Source organism: Rattus norvegicus, chromosome 9 (genome assembly GCF_021556685.1).
Source record: "Rattus norvegicus strain SHRSP/BbbUtx chromosome 9, alternate assembly SHRSP_T2T, whole genome shotgun sequence".
Taxonomy (NCBI): domain Eukaryota; kingdom Metazoa; phylum Chordata; class Mammalia; order Rodentia; family Muridae; genus Rattus; species Rattus norvegicus.
The window spans coordinates 121,618,028-121,630,499 of NC_141542.1; the positions used below are offsets into that span (position 1 = coordinate 121,618,028).

Genomic DNA, 12,472 nt, shown 5'->3' on the forward strand with positions numbered 1-12,472 from the left:
TCTTATACTGCAAGTAGGAAACACAGGAGGCAAACGGGAAACAGGACGGGGCTCTACATTCCCAAAGTGTGCACTCAGTGACCTGCTTCCTCTGATGCTTCCTAAAGGTTCCATGATGTCTCCAAACAGTGCTATACAAACTACCTGAAACTGTGGAGGACGTTTCTCATTTCAACCACCACAGAGCACCTGTCTTGTGACTGGCCACATATACAACAGGCCTTGTGCTGTGCTCTTACAGACTGTCTCCTTCAGTTCTGCAATGATGAGACAATGGGACTCAGGGTTATCCAGTTGGCAGGGTGGACACAAAGTCCCAGAGGGATTGCTGTCACTGTGGAGGGTGTAATCATCATCTATCAAAATGATTTATTGATTTTACTTACACATATTGGTGTTCTGCCTGCATGTATGTGTGTGCGTGTGAGTGTGTCAGATACCCCGGTACTGGACTTATAGACAGTTGCAAGCGGCCACGTGGGTGCCGGGGAATTGAACCCAGGTCCTTTGGGAGAGCAGCCAGTGCTCTTAACTGCTGAGCCATCTCTCAAGCTGCCAGCACTGTCCATTCTTATCGACCGGGCTCTGATTCTGAAGCAGGCAAAGCAGAGACTAAGCTGGACTTGAAGCTCAGAGAAGTCGGTTGGAGAGATGCAGTGTACAGTGAGTGTTGGAGAATGGGCAGAAGTTACGATGCTTAAGAAAGGAGAAAGAGGGGCTGGAGAGATGGCTCAGCGGTTAAGAGCACTGCCTGCTCTTCCAGAGGTCCTGAGTTCAATTCCCAGCAACCACATGGTGGCTCACAACCATCTGTATTGAGATCCGATGCCCTCTTCTGGCCTGCAGGCCTACATGTAGGCAGAAAGCTGTATGATGTATACATAATAAATAAATATTCAAAAAAAGAGAAAATTAAAAAAAAAAAAGGAGAAAGAGAAGACAAGCCTGTGGTGTGACCGTGGGTTCAAAGTCATGCCAAGGAAATCCAGAACTTGTCTGGTATGGATGGAACTCAGAGTGACAGAGAAACAAGTTAGGGTAGGGGTCAGAGGCGAAGGTGCAGGCTACAGGACAGTGGATGGACAGACCTAGAAATTGTTCTAGATGACTGGACTTAATCCTAAGACAACAGAGACAGGTATCTCTTTGCTAAGAAAGGAGAACGGTCAGGAAAGTGGTGGGACTCGATAGACTAACAATGAAAAAGATGGGTCTGAGATGGAGCTGGGCAAAGGCGAGAGATTGAGAGGAACTGTGGAAATTGGTTGGACATGGTGACCAATTGATGAGTTGGTTGGGCAAGGGAAGGTTTTGAGCAACTGGGGGCGGGTGAGGGCACCTTCCTCACAGAGGGGCGAGGAGGGGGACACAGTACAGCGTAGCAACTAACAGATCAAAGAGCGCTTTTGGTTATTCATCCAGGAGATTTACCTGAGCGTGTACCACACGCCAGGCACTCTTACAGCGGAGGCAATGGGAGCAGGTGGCTCCAAACCTGGGGCCGTAGGATAACCACGCCTGATGGCGAGCACACGTTCCTGCCGAATAAATAGACTCTCACTTTAACTGAAGGAAGAGCGCTGTGGCCGTGCACAGTACCCGAGCCTTGCTTCCCATCCACATGGATGAAAAAGTCTGTCTCCTAGGCAGCTGTGATGGTGTCTTAGTCAGTGTTTCTATTCCTGCACAAACATCACGACCAAGAAGCAAGTTGGGGAGGAAAGGGTTTATTCAGCTTACACTTCCACATGGCTGTTCACCACCCAAGGAAGTCAGGACTGGAACTCAAGCAGGTCAGGAAGCAGGAGATGATGCAGAGGCCATGGAGGGATGTTACTTACTGGCTTGCTTCCCCTGGCTTGCTCAGCTTGCTTTCTTATAGAACCCGGGACCACCAGCACAGGGACAGCACCACCCACAATGGGCTGGGTCCTCCCCCTTGATCACTAATTGAGAAAATGCCTTACAGCTGGATCTCATGGAGACATTTCCTCAAGGGAGGCTCCTTTCTCTGTGATAACTCCAGCTTGTGTCAAGTGGACACACAAAACTACAACCAGTACAGATGGTTTTAATAGGAGTCCCCCAAAAGCTTGGTCTCTAGTGCACAGTGCTTTTGGGAGATCATGGAACCATTAAAGGTTGATGCCTTGGTGAAGGGAGTTATTTTCCTGGGGACATACAGAAAGAGCTATAGGAACCTTTCTGCTTCCTGCCAATGGTGAGGTGGGCAGCTTTGATCCACTGCATGTCCCCACCACGATGAGTCGCCATGCCACAGGCCCAAAGGCAGTGGGGCCAAGTGATCACGGACTGAAGTCTCTGAGCCCAAAAGGAACCTTTTCTCCTCATGAGTTGATTATCTCAAGCATTTTGTCACAGTGACAGAACAATAACACATCTTATAGCAAATGTTCAGGGGTGATGGAAATAGTGTCTTGTTGACACCTGTGATCCGGGCTCCCACCTCTGGGGGCTCCCTTTCAGCTCTGGAAAACTCCAAACATTCAGCTGATGATTCTGTAAACAAAGGAAGGGATGACAGTCACGTTTTTCTGTTTTTAAAACAGACTTCTGGGCTTTGGAGCAAGTGGCGGAGGACGGGGGATAACCAAGCAATTACTGAAGGCCAGAGACTTTTCGGTGACTTCCTGGATGCTCTGGAGAGGCGTGCATTTCTCTTTCTCGACATCAGCTATCCAGGAAGGCTCTTCTACCACTGAGACCTCGAAGCTTGACTTCTCAATCGGGATTGCAAATGTGGCTTCTGGACACTCCCTGTATATGTCTCCTGAGGCGATCATGTCCTCCAGTGACGGTTCATCTTTGGCTATGAGGCATCGTTCAACGACGACATTTTCAATTCTCAGCTCCTCAGTTCCGTACAGGGGGTCCTCCTCCTCCTCAGTCACGGAGGGATCTGGGCTGGCTACGCTGACGTGGCACGGCAGTTTTGTGACTTGGCATAGCTCCTGCAGGGTCCCTGGTCCAGCGCCATCGAACAGCTCCAGGAACTCTCCTACTGCGAACAAAGGCAGTTTGACCTGGTCTTTGGTGGCAATGTTCAGGCACTTGAGGACTTTCACCCTGTGCAGCTCACTGTGAAACTTGGCGAACACCACAGTCTTCTTCAGGGCCAGGAAGCACTCGTCGGCTTCGAAAGATGCGGAAGGCCCCAGGAAGGAGGTGTAGTCCCTGGAGGCCTGGAAGTAGACCTGTCCGTGTTGCATGGCAGCAGCGACATCAGAGACAGCATAAAAGTAACGACCTCTCCTATGTACCAGGCCCTGATAGGTGTACGGGATGAGAAAACGCCTCCCTTTCTTTCCTTGGGAAATCTCAGTGGCAACGAATTTCCTCACATTCTCTGTCCTGAGGATGGTTAAGAGCTGCCCACACTTCAGAGGCTTTGGGCACACCTCGTTCTCCGTCAGGACCACGCTAGTTATTTTGATTCTCACTGGGAACTTGTTTTCTTCCATGCTGAATATTTGCCTCATTGTTGTCCTGGGCTTACGATCTAAGCCGGTGATCTCAGTTACACTGATGTCCAGATCAGAGGGGATGCTAACCTGGGTCTCACCTGGGAAAGTCAAGAGGGAGGATAGCGTAAGGCTTTTGAGAAAGGCGTGAGTTTGGAAGGAATCGCCGCGCATGGAATCATGGGGGTTGTTCATGCGTCCACACTTTACAACCCTGTAACTTTCCACCCAATAGGTTTGCAGGGGATGCTAAGGTGAATCCAGCGGCAAGATGGCTCAGGCCCTTCACTGCTGTGTGTCTGGTCCTAAATGGAATGGTGAAGTTGCCTTCTTTATGAAGGACACTAGGGGTCCTTCTCCAACAGCTGAGTGTGCTGTAGCTCACGGTTCTACTCCCAAATCCATGGTCCTCACCCCAGGAAGCAAGGGAAGCTCTGCTTGTCTTTGTCTCTGGCTAGGACTTGGAGATCTAGCTCTGGGAAGAATCAAGTGCATCCCAGAATAGGACACTTGAGAAGAATTTAATACAGGATTGACAACAAGAATCCACACCGTTCTTCAGAGCTGGAAAGCACTCACTGCAAAAGGCATCTCTAGACAGAATATGGGAGACAGCCGCAGAAAAACAGTTACCCTCCCTTGTGCAATTAGCAGAACCCAGGCCAGCCTGGTTGGAGCACACAGGGCAGCAATGTGGTTGGAACTCCACTTCCTCCCTCACGTTCCTAAGTTCAATCAGAGCTACCAGTTTTTGGCTAGCTATTCTGTGAAGCAAGGAAGGTGGGTTGATACCCTCTTCACGGGTCAGACCCAGCCTCTGGGACTGGATGATGAGAGAACAGATTGGTGGGTCCTAGAGAGGGATGGGGGATGGGACTGGCCTGGAGCCAGACGGGAGGGTGCAGGCATATGTGTTTCTACATAACTGTGTTTCAAAACAATGAGGAGAAGCCCATCAGACGGTGGCTGTGGCCTTAACTCAGCACCCTTCTGCCTCGGTCTCCCGAGGGCTGGGATCACAGACTTGCAGAGATTTTAAAAAAATATTCACTTTATTTTTACTTATATGTATGAATGCTTTGGCTGCATGTATAAATATGCCCCTGTGTGGAGGCTGGAGGAGGGCATCGGGACCCCTGGGACTAGAGTTCCGGACCGTTGTGCACCACCATGTGGGTGCTGGGAGCAGAACCCTGGTCCTCAGCAAGAACAGCAAGCGCTCTTAGCGGGCTGAGCCACCTCTTCAGTCCCTTTGCTTAGATTATTGCTGAAGACGCACCTTACTGGTGTGGAAGCCTTAGTGGGACCTCCATGTATTCTTTTAAACTTTGGAGAGTCCAAGGTGGCATTGAGCAGGCAGTGAAGAGAGGCAGCATTTACACAACACAAGGAGCGAGCCTCCGCCTCTCATTTCCCTTAAAAATTAAAATGTGGAAACGACCAGAAGGTTTAACGATGTGTGCTTTGCTGCATCACCCCCAAGCCGTCTTACTGGCCTGCCAATTATTTTTGAATTTATTTATTGTTATTCTGAAGTGAATAGAAGCAAACGTGTTTATCAAACTCTCAATTGATTTCTAACACAGGCGCTTTGAGGGATCTAAAGTGGCTTACTTATTTTTATTCATGTTTGCGTGTATGTGCGCATAGACGTGTCTATACATCATGGGTGTGCGTGGCCCCGCAGAAGCCAGGTCTTGAATTCCTTGGGTCTGAAGTTCCTGGCAGCTCTAAGAGGCTTAAAGTGAACACGGGGGATCGAACTCAGTGTCCCTGGCAGGGCAGCCGGTGCTCTGAGGTTCTTCTCTCTGGCCCTCACTACCTGGTAAGTTTAATTAAATGACTGAGGTATACATAACCTTTAGCCACATTACAACCTAAGCCACAAAATCCTTATGTCGCCCTCTCCGAACCGTGATCCAGCGAAGAAGGTAATACTGGCCTTAGCCATGGTGAAAAAAACGCTAACCAAAACCAAACCAAACCAAACCAAACCAAAACAAAACAAAACAACCAGTTTCTAAGTCTGGATTTATTGCCCAGAGGTTTCTATCAGTGAGGATATCAAGTGGGGTCACTTCCAAAGGCCACAGTAAGAGCCTTGTCTTAGTCTGTGTTGAACCTGGTCCTTCTGGGACTAACTCCACAGTTAACTGTGTTGGACCACGGCCTGGCGCATGAGTTCATGGTCACCTGGATACCTTCGTGGGTAATGTCGGTAACCCACAGGATTTAAGGGCTGGCCAAGGGCAACGTGTACTTACCGGTCAGGAACATTAACCACTTTTTACTTAAATTAAAAATATTTCGGGCTGGAGAGATGGCTCAGTGGTTAAGAGCACTGACTGCTTTTCCAGAGGTCCTGAGTTCAATTCCCAGCAACCACAGGGTGGCTCACAGCCATCTGTAGTGAGACCTGATGCCCTCTTCTGGTGTGTCTGAAGACAGCTACAGTGTACTCATCATATATATTAAATAAGTAAATAAGTCTTTTAGAAAATACTTTAAAAGATCTACTTATTTTACTTTACATGCACACACAACTGGTGCCCGCAGAGTTATAACCAGAGTTGTAGATGGTTGTGAGCAGCCCTGTGCGTGCTAGGAATTGAACCTGGATCCTGCAGAAGAGCAACCGGTGCTTTTAACTGCTGAGCCGTATCTCGAGCCCCAAAAGAATATATTATTTTTGAATTAGACTCTTACTGGTTTCCAGGCTACCCTCAAATGCCTGGGCTCAAGTGAGGCTGTTGTCTGAGGGTCCCAAGCAGTTAGGCTCAGGGGCATGTACCACTGCGCTGGGTAGAGTCGAACTTTTAATAGTGTTTTTAATAGTGTTTCGATTTAATTGACTCTTCAAAATGAGTTCCACCTTTTTTTAATTGAAAATTTTAAACAAAGTTTTATGTATATGTGCTTCGCTTGCATGAATACCTGTGTGTCGTGTGTGCAGTGCCCGCCCGCAGAAGGGAGAAGAGGGCATCAGCACTCTTGGAATTGTAGTTCGGGCTGTTATGGGTTGCCACGTGTGTACCGAAAACTGAACCCAGGTTCATTGAATGGGCACCCAGTGCTCTTAACCTCCGAGCCATCTCTGTGGCCCCTCCCACCCTCTCAGTGCTAAGGATGGGACCTAGGGCTTCATGCATGCATGCTAAGCACGTGATCTACCACTGATCCAAACCTTGGTCTTGCTTGTTATGCTTAGCCACAAGCACTTGTCACTCATCTCAGCAGAAGCTATAGGCTATAAGCCTCAGAAGGCAGAGTAAGACAAGGGGAGAAGCTGCTCGCTGAGAATCGATTGGGAAGAGGACTGAATCTTAGATGAACAGGTCACAGAGCTGTTTCTGGGGTCAGCCTCAGAACTATACACAGGTAGCACCCTCCTTACCCTGGCTCCCTCGGGACTGGGATGCTAGAACCATCCAACCCCTTCCGTCATACTCACAGCTATTGTCGTCTTGTTGCTCAAAAGACCGAGTGGATTGAGAATAAAAGACAGAGATGAGCTATGGAGACAGCGTGGAGTGGGAGTTCGGGGAACATGTCACAGTCGGTCTGAATATAGCCAATGAACAAAGTCATAGCACAACAAATTGAGGCGAGGTTTCTATTGGAAACCCAACAATGGAGATACTCATACCCAACCATGGAGCTCAATCGGTCTTTTACAAACATTGCCTACTTAAAGGGATCTTCCAGCGAGGGAAATTTTAAGGCTGCTGTAAATTCCTGCTTAATATAACCAGGCAGCATTTCTCTTCTGCCAAGGACGAGAAAGTAACGGGGTCTGTAGGAAGATGAAGGAGTGCGCTGGAGTCTGGCTTTCACGTGGACCATAAACAACACCGTAAAACTAATGGGTGGTGAGGGACTAGCTTTTATGATAACATATAAGAAAATACATCAATATTACGTTCTCTCAGAGGAGAGACTTTCTTTTTTATCTGCTTACAACTCCACCTGGCTGTCACCACGGTATGGATATTTATTAAGGGAGACAAATTAAAGCATCTTAGGTCTGCTCCAGGAATGTTTAAATATATATGGCGGTAAGAATGAGTCGACGGCGGATGGGAAGGAGTGGGTCTGAAACTCCGAGGATAAACCACCTCTCGGGGCAAGTGGGTCTCCAACATCTAATAGTTCTTCATAAATCAAGGGGCGAGGCCAGAGAGGTGAGACCTAACCAGTTTCCGAAATGGGATCTTTGCAGCAGTCTCTGGGGTTCCTCACCCCACCAATCTACAAATGTTTGTGCCTTCGCAAGTTGCCTGCCCAGCCCGAAGACAGGGCTTTTTACTCCATCACAAGTCCTCGAGGCAAATACCTTTCTATGCCTGTAGGGGGCAGTATCCTTGCTTTCATTGCCTGTGGCACCCGGGCTTGAATTTGATCTGAGCCGGTCCTGCAAGATTCCTCTTCTAAAAACCTGGTCCCTCGATGGGTGGTGATGTTAAGACACGGTGGGATCAGGGAAATTCTAGTAGCACACTGGCTAGTTCTTTTCTCAAGAGAAGCGGCTTAGGACAGCTATACTGCCTCCCTGCTGTGGCTTCCTGTCTTACCACGTGATCTTTCTCACTTGCAAAACCCCTGCGGTGACCCCACCCACCGTGAAATTCTTTCATACTCCAGAGCTGATTTATAAAACCTCATTTCTTTTTAAGTGTCCCCGCCTCAAGGATTTTTGTTCTAGGATCAGAAAACAAGACTTACACATGCTCCAAACTATTTTGCCTTACTTACCTGGCAGATATGCCATCACTGAGAAATAGGGATGCAAAACTAAATGTCCACGAAAGTGCTCTGGAACCAGGGGGCTAAGAAGCCTCAGGCGATGTCCAGCTTGCACCCTAACCCTGCGCTTCCTCCCTGCAAGCAGCTTCCACCTCACGATGGTGTCAATGGAGTAGAGCTGGTCATCCTGGCACTCCAGGAAGTGGCCCCTGCAGTCCATGGGGAGGAGCAGTTTCAGGGGGGGCGTCTTCCTCAGCACCTCGCATCGTAGCAGCCTCCTCCCCTGACTCTCTTCAAAGCCAATTAAGGACAGTGTTTCTCCTTTCCTGAGCTTCATGGGCACATCATCTGTGGAGATGGGGATTAAGTTCTGGAAGCGGGGAGGACTTCTGTGGGCCACAGGATTCTGGGGAAGTCGGACAGAATGGATTAAATCAGCCACAGTTTCAAAAGAAACCGGGTCTGCAACCAGTTGGAAGTTCCCTGCAGAGAAAATCAGAAAACAGTGCTCAGGGTCTATGATGCAGGAGAATAGTGGGATTGTGACTCCAAACCCCTCCCCGTTCGGAAGTACCCTATTGTTACCCTTTTAACACAGCTCACCCACCGGCTGGATTCCATGAACATAGAGCCCCTTCCTGAGAATCAGCCCTTCTCCATCCTACAGACTTGGTCACAAATCAGGTCTTAGATCTCCACTTGTCCTCCCCATGTTCAAACCACCTGGTATCTTCTTGTCACTCAGAGCACACCTGTCCCTAGCTCTCTGTTCCCTGCAACACTGTCTCCCATTACTGTTTGGGCAGCTGGTTCCAAACACACACTCTTCTAGCAGTTTCTCTCCAACATGCTCCCCTTCCCTCCTTTGCTTGCCTGGAACTCATTCAGTTCCCCCTGTAGGGAAGACTCTATGCCCTCCAGAGCGTACTTCTCCCCACCCAACAGTTAGACCTTTCTGGACTTACATACTACTTATCTCAACTTCGGTTTAGCTCAAATTAACAAAATGATTAGGCTTCCTGGATCCCACAGTTTTGGACCTGCACCCTCTGTCCCCGCCCTGTCTGAAGATTGCACTGTTGGCCGTCTTTGCAGAGAATGCCAGCACTTGCTGACCATGTGGCCATCTGCCTCAGCAGATCCCACAGGCACTGTAACCTGAATCAAGGTCCCACTTCTCTCTCAGTGTGTGTGTCTCATCGTGTAGCCCTGACCTGCCTGCCTCTGCCTCCTGAGTGCTGGTGTCAAAGGCCTGTGACATAATACCAGCCTTCTGACTTTCCCTTCTTAAACACACTCATTACTATTTTTGCTTTCTGAAAGATTAAGCCATGAGCACTCTTACTTCCTGGTGGCATTTCTTACTCGTTCTATTCTTGTCCTACTGTGTGCAAACATAAACCTTCTTCCTGTCTAGAAAGCTACTATCCCTCAATGCCAGATCCCATCAGATGCTTTTTTAAAAAATTTATTTGTTTTATTATATGAGTTCACTGTAGCTGCTTCAGACACACCAGAATAGGGCATCAGATCCCCTTAGAGATGGTTGTGAACCACCATGTGGTTGCTGGGAATTGAACTCAGGACCTCTGGAAGAGCAGTCAGTGCTCTTAACCACTGAGCCATCTCTCCAGTCCTCAGACGCCTTTTCTATTGGAAATTCTCATGGATGAAAAAGTCTTTATCTTATAAAAGCATAATGTTTTCATACACACACACTCACACACTCACCCACACTCACACACACACACTCACACACACACTCTCACACACAAACATTCACACACAAATGAGAAACATCCCACCAAATTTAACAGAGAATGATACCACTGAAAGAAACCAGGCACATGTAACGTGTTCACAGTGTCTAGGGCATGTTCTGTGTGTCTATGTTCTGTGTGTCTATGGGGATTCACTGCACACAAGCCATCCTCCAAGCCAGTGACCCACCAGTCAAGAGTTGTTCATTTACCAGGCAGTAGAGGCTGATTCAGAGATGGACACATGACCCGAAGAGGCCTCATCGGCTTCCCTGGGACTTGGACAACAGTATAGTAAGATAAAGCTATGCAAGGTTCTGTCTCATGACAGCTCCCGGCCCCAGCCACACAAAGGAAGTTACACACAATGCGCAGGAATGGAGCCAATAGGTAACAGGAAGTCTAAAGCAAAACCAAACCATTCAGAGAATGAGAGAGACAGATGGGAGAGTGTTTTCTCTGTCGGTGCTGTAATAAACCATGTGGTTTATAACCACGGCACACGAGACTCTATTTCTAGCTCCGGGGGCTGAGAAGTCTTAAATCAAGGTGCCAACAGACATACTGTCTAATGAGAGACTGCTTCCTGGTTCATAGGTGGTCATCTTCTCCTGATAGCTTCACTTGAAAGGCAAGGGTACTGTTTAGGCCTCTTTCATGAGGAAACAAATTACTGTCATCAGGACTCTGACTAAACACCTCTTGAAGGCGCCACCTCCCATTACTTTGAAAGCTGGGGTTTCAGCATTGGAAGTGGGGGTGGGGAAATAAACTTTCAGGTCACAGTGAAGACAGAAAAAAATGATCGAGAAGGCATCGGGCTCCGCATTTTGGCCACACGAACCTGTAATTTCCCTTTCTGTCTGAGCCGTTATAAACTGCCTTTCTGTCATTTGGAACTGAAAGGACTCTGGAATGAGCAAGTGCTGGGATCTCGGTCTGCCTGACATGCTGACTGGTCTTACACTCAGGAGCCACAGCCACTGCTGCTTAACCCATGCCAAGAAGTGCGGTGGAAACAACGGAATGATTAGAGAACTAAGTCTGGAGAAACGATTGATTTCCCGTTATGACGTCAGGTGGTTTTGTTTTCCTGTTTGATTTTCATACATAGGGTTTTGTCCTTTGGATTTTTAAAAATTTATTTGATGTATGCATGTAGGTTTTTCTTTTTAAAAAAGATTTATTTATTTATATAAGTACACTGTAGCTGTTTTCAGATTCACCAGAACAGGGCATCTCATTACACATGGTTGTGAGCCACCAAGTAGTTGCTGGGAATTGAACTCAGGACCTCTTGAAGAACAATCAGTGCTCTTAACCACTGGGCCATCTCTCCAGCTCCCTTGTATGTATTTTTGAAACAGCTTTTCACTGTGTAGTTGTAGCTGTCCTGGAACTTGGCTATGTAGACAAGGCTACCCTCCAACTCACAGAGACCCGCCTACCTGTGTTTCCCCAGTGTGTGACTCAAACTAAAGGTATGAGCCGGGTCTCTCTGGTTTTATGAACGCAAAACAGATGCTTTTCCCACTAAATGCTCAGGCAACAGTGACGTGCAACGAACCCACACAGCAGAAAACCAACCAACCACCCCTCTCCCCACCCCCTCAACAAAAACAAAACAAAAGGGGCTTGAGAGATGGCTCAGCGATGAAGAGCACTGACTGCTCTTCCAGAGTTCCTGAGTTCATTTCCCAGCAAACACATGGTGGCTCACAACCATCTGTAATGGGATCTGGTGCCACCTTCTGGTGTGTCTGAAGACAGTGTAATTCTATACATAAAATAAATAAATAATTCTTAAAAAATATACATACCACACATACTCATACACACACACACACACACACACACACACACACACACACTCACACACCAAACAGCACACAGAATGTACCAGTTGTTGTTGAGGATGGGGAGGGATTAATGCTTATGTTGCTGATGGGAACAAATATATGACTACCACTGGAAATCAACATGGTGATTCCTTAGATGTTAAACAGTGGCTCCCTATGCAGTCGTGATTCTACCTCTAGGTGTGGGTGGGAAGGACTCCAAACAAGAGCTTACGCAAACTTTTTTTTTTTAATACCTTATGCATTATTCACAGAAGTCAAGACAGGAGAAGCCCAAGAGAGTCTCTTTCTAGAAGAATGGATCAGGAAACTGTAGTCATAAAGACAGTGGAATGTGTTCCAGATTCAAAAAAGTTAAAAAAAAACTGTCTCTCCCAGATAACGTTTCTCAGAACGCATCTACAGAACCGGTGGATTAGTGGTTGCAGAGGGGCAGGGGATGGGGAGAGAGGTTAACAGTTAATGGAAGAGGAGGACCTTGGACTGCTAACCAAAAAGGCCTAAAACTGATTTACAGTACTGATCCTGCAGTTGAATTCTACACTGGAAATAGGCAGAATGTGCTCTTGCCAAGCTGAAAAACAGACAAAGTGAACAACTACAGTAACAATCCGATGTCAGCCATGTT

The 12,472-nt window shown here is 47.7% G+C and overlaps 1 protein-coding gene across 1 annotated transcript in view; it reads right to left on the bottom strand.

Annotated features, from left to right (window-relative positions):
* Window positions 1-1,711: 1,711 nt before the first annotated feature.
* Window positions 1,712-12,472, bottom strand: part of Themis3 (thymocyte selection associated family member 3) — a 38,027-nt gene continuing 27,266 nt past the window's right edge. Inside the window, 2 exon segments of the mRNA NM_001433349.1 lie at window positions 1,712-3,583; window positions 8,235-8,708. Coding sequence (NP_001420278.1) covers window positions 2,562-3,583; window positions 8,235-8,708 — 1,496 coding nt within the window. The 3' untranslated portion in view covers window positions 1,712-2,561.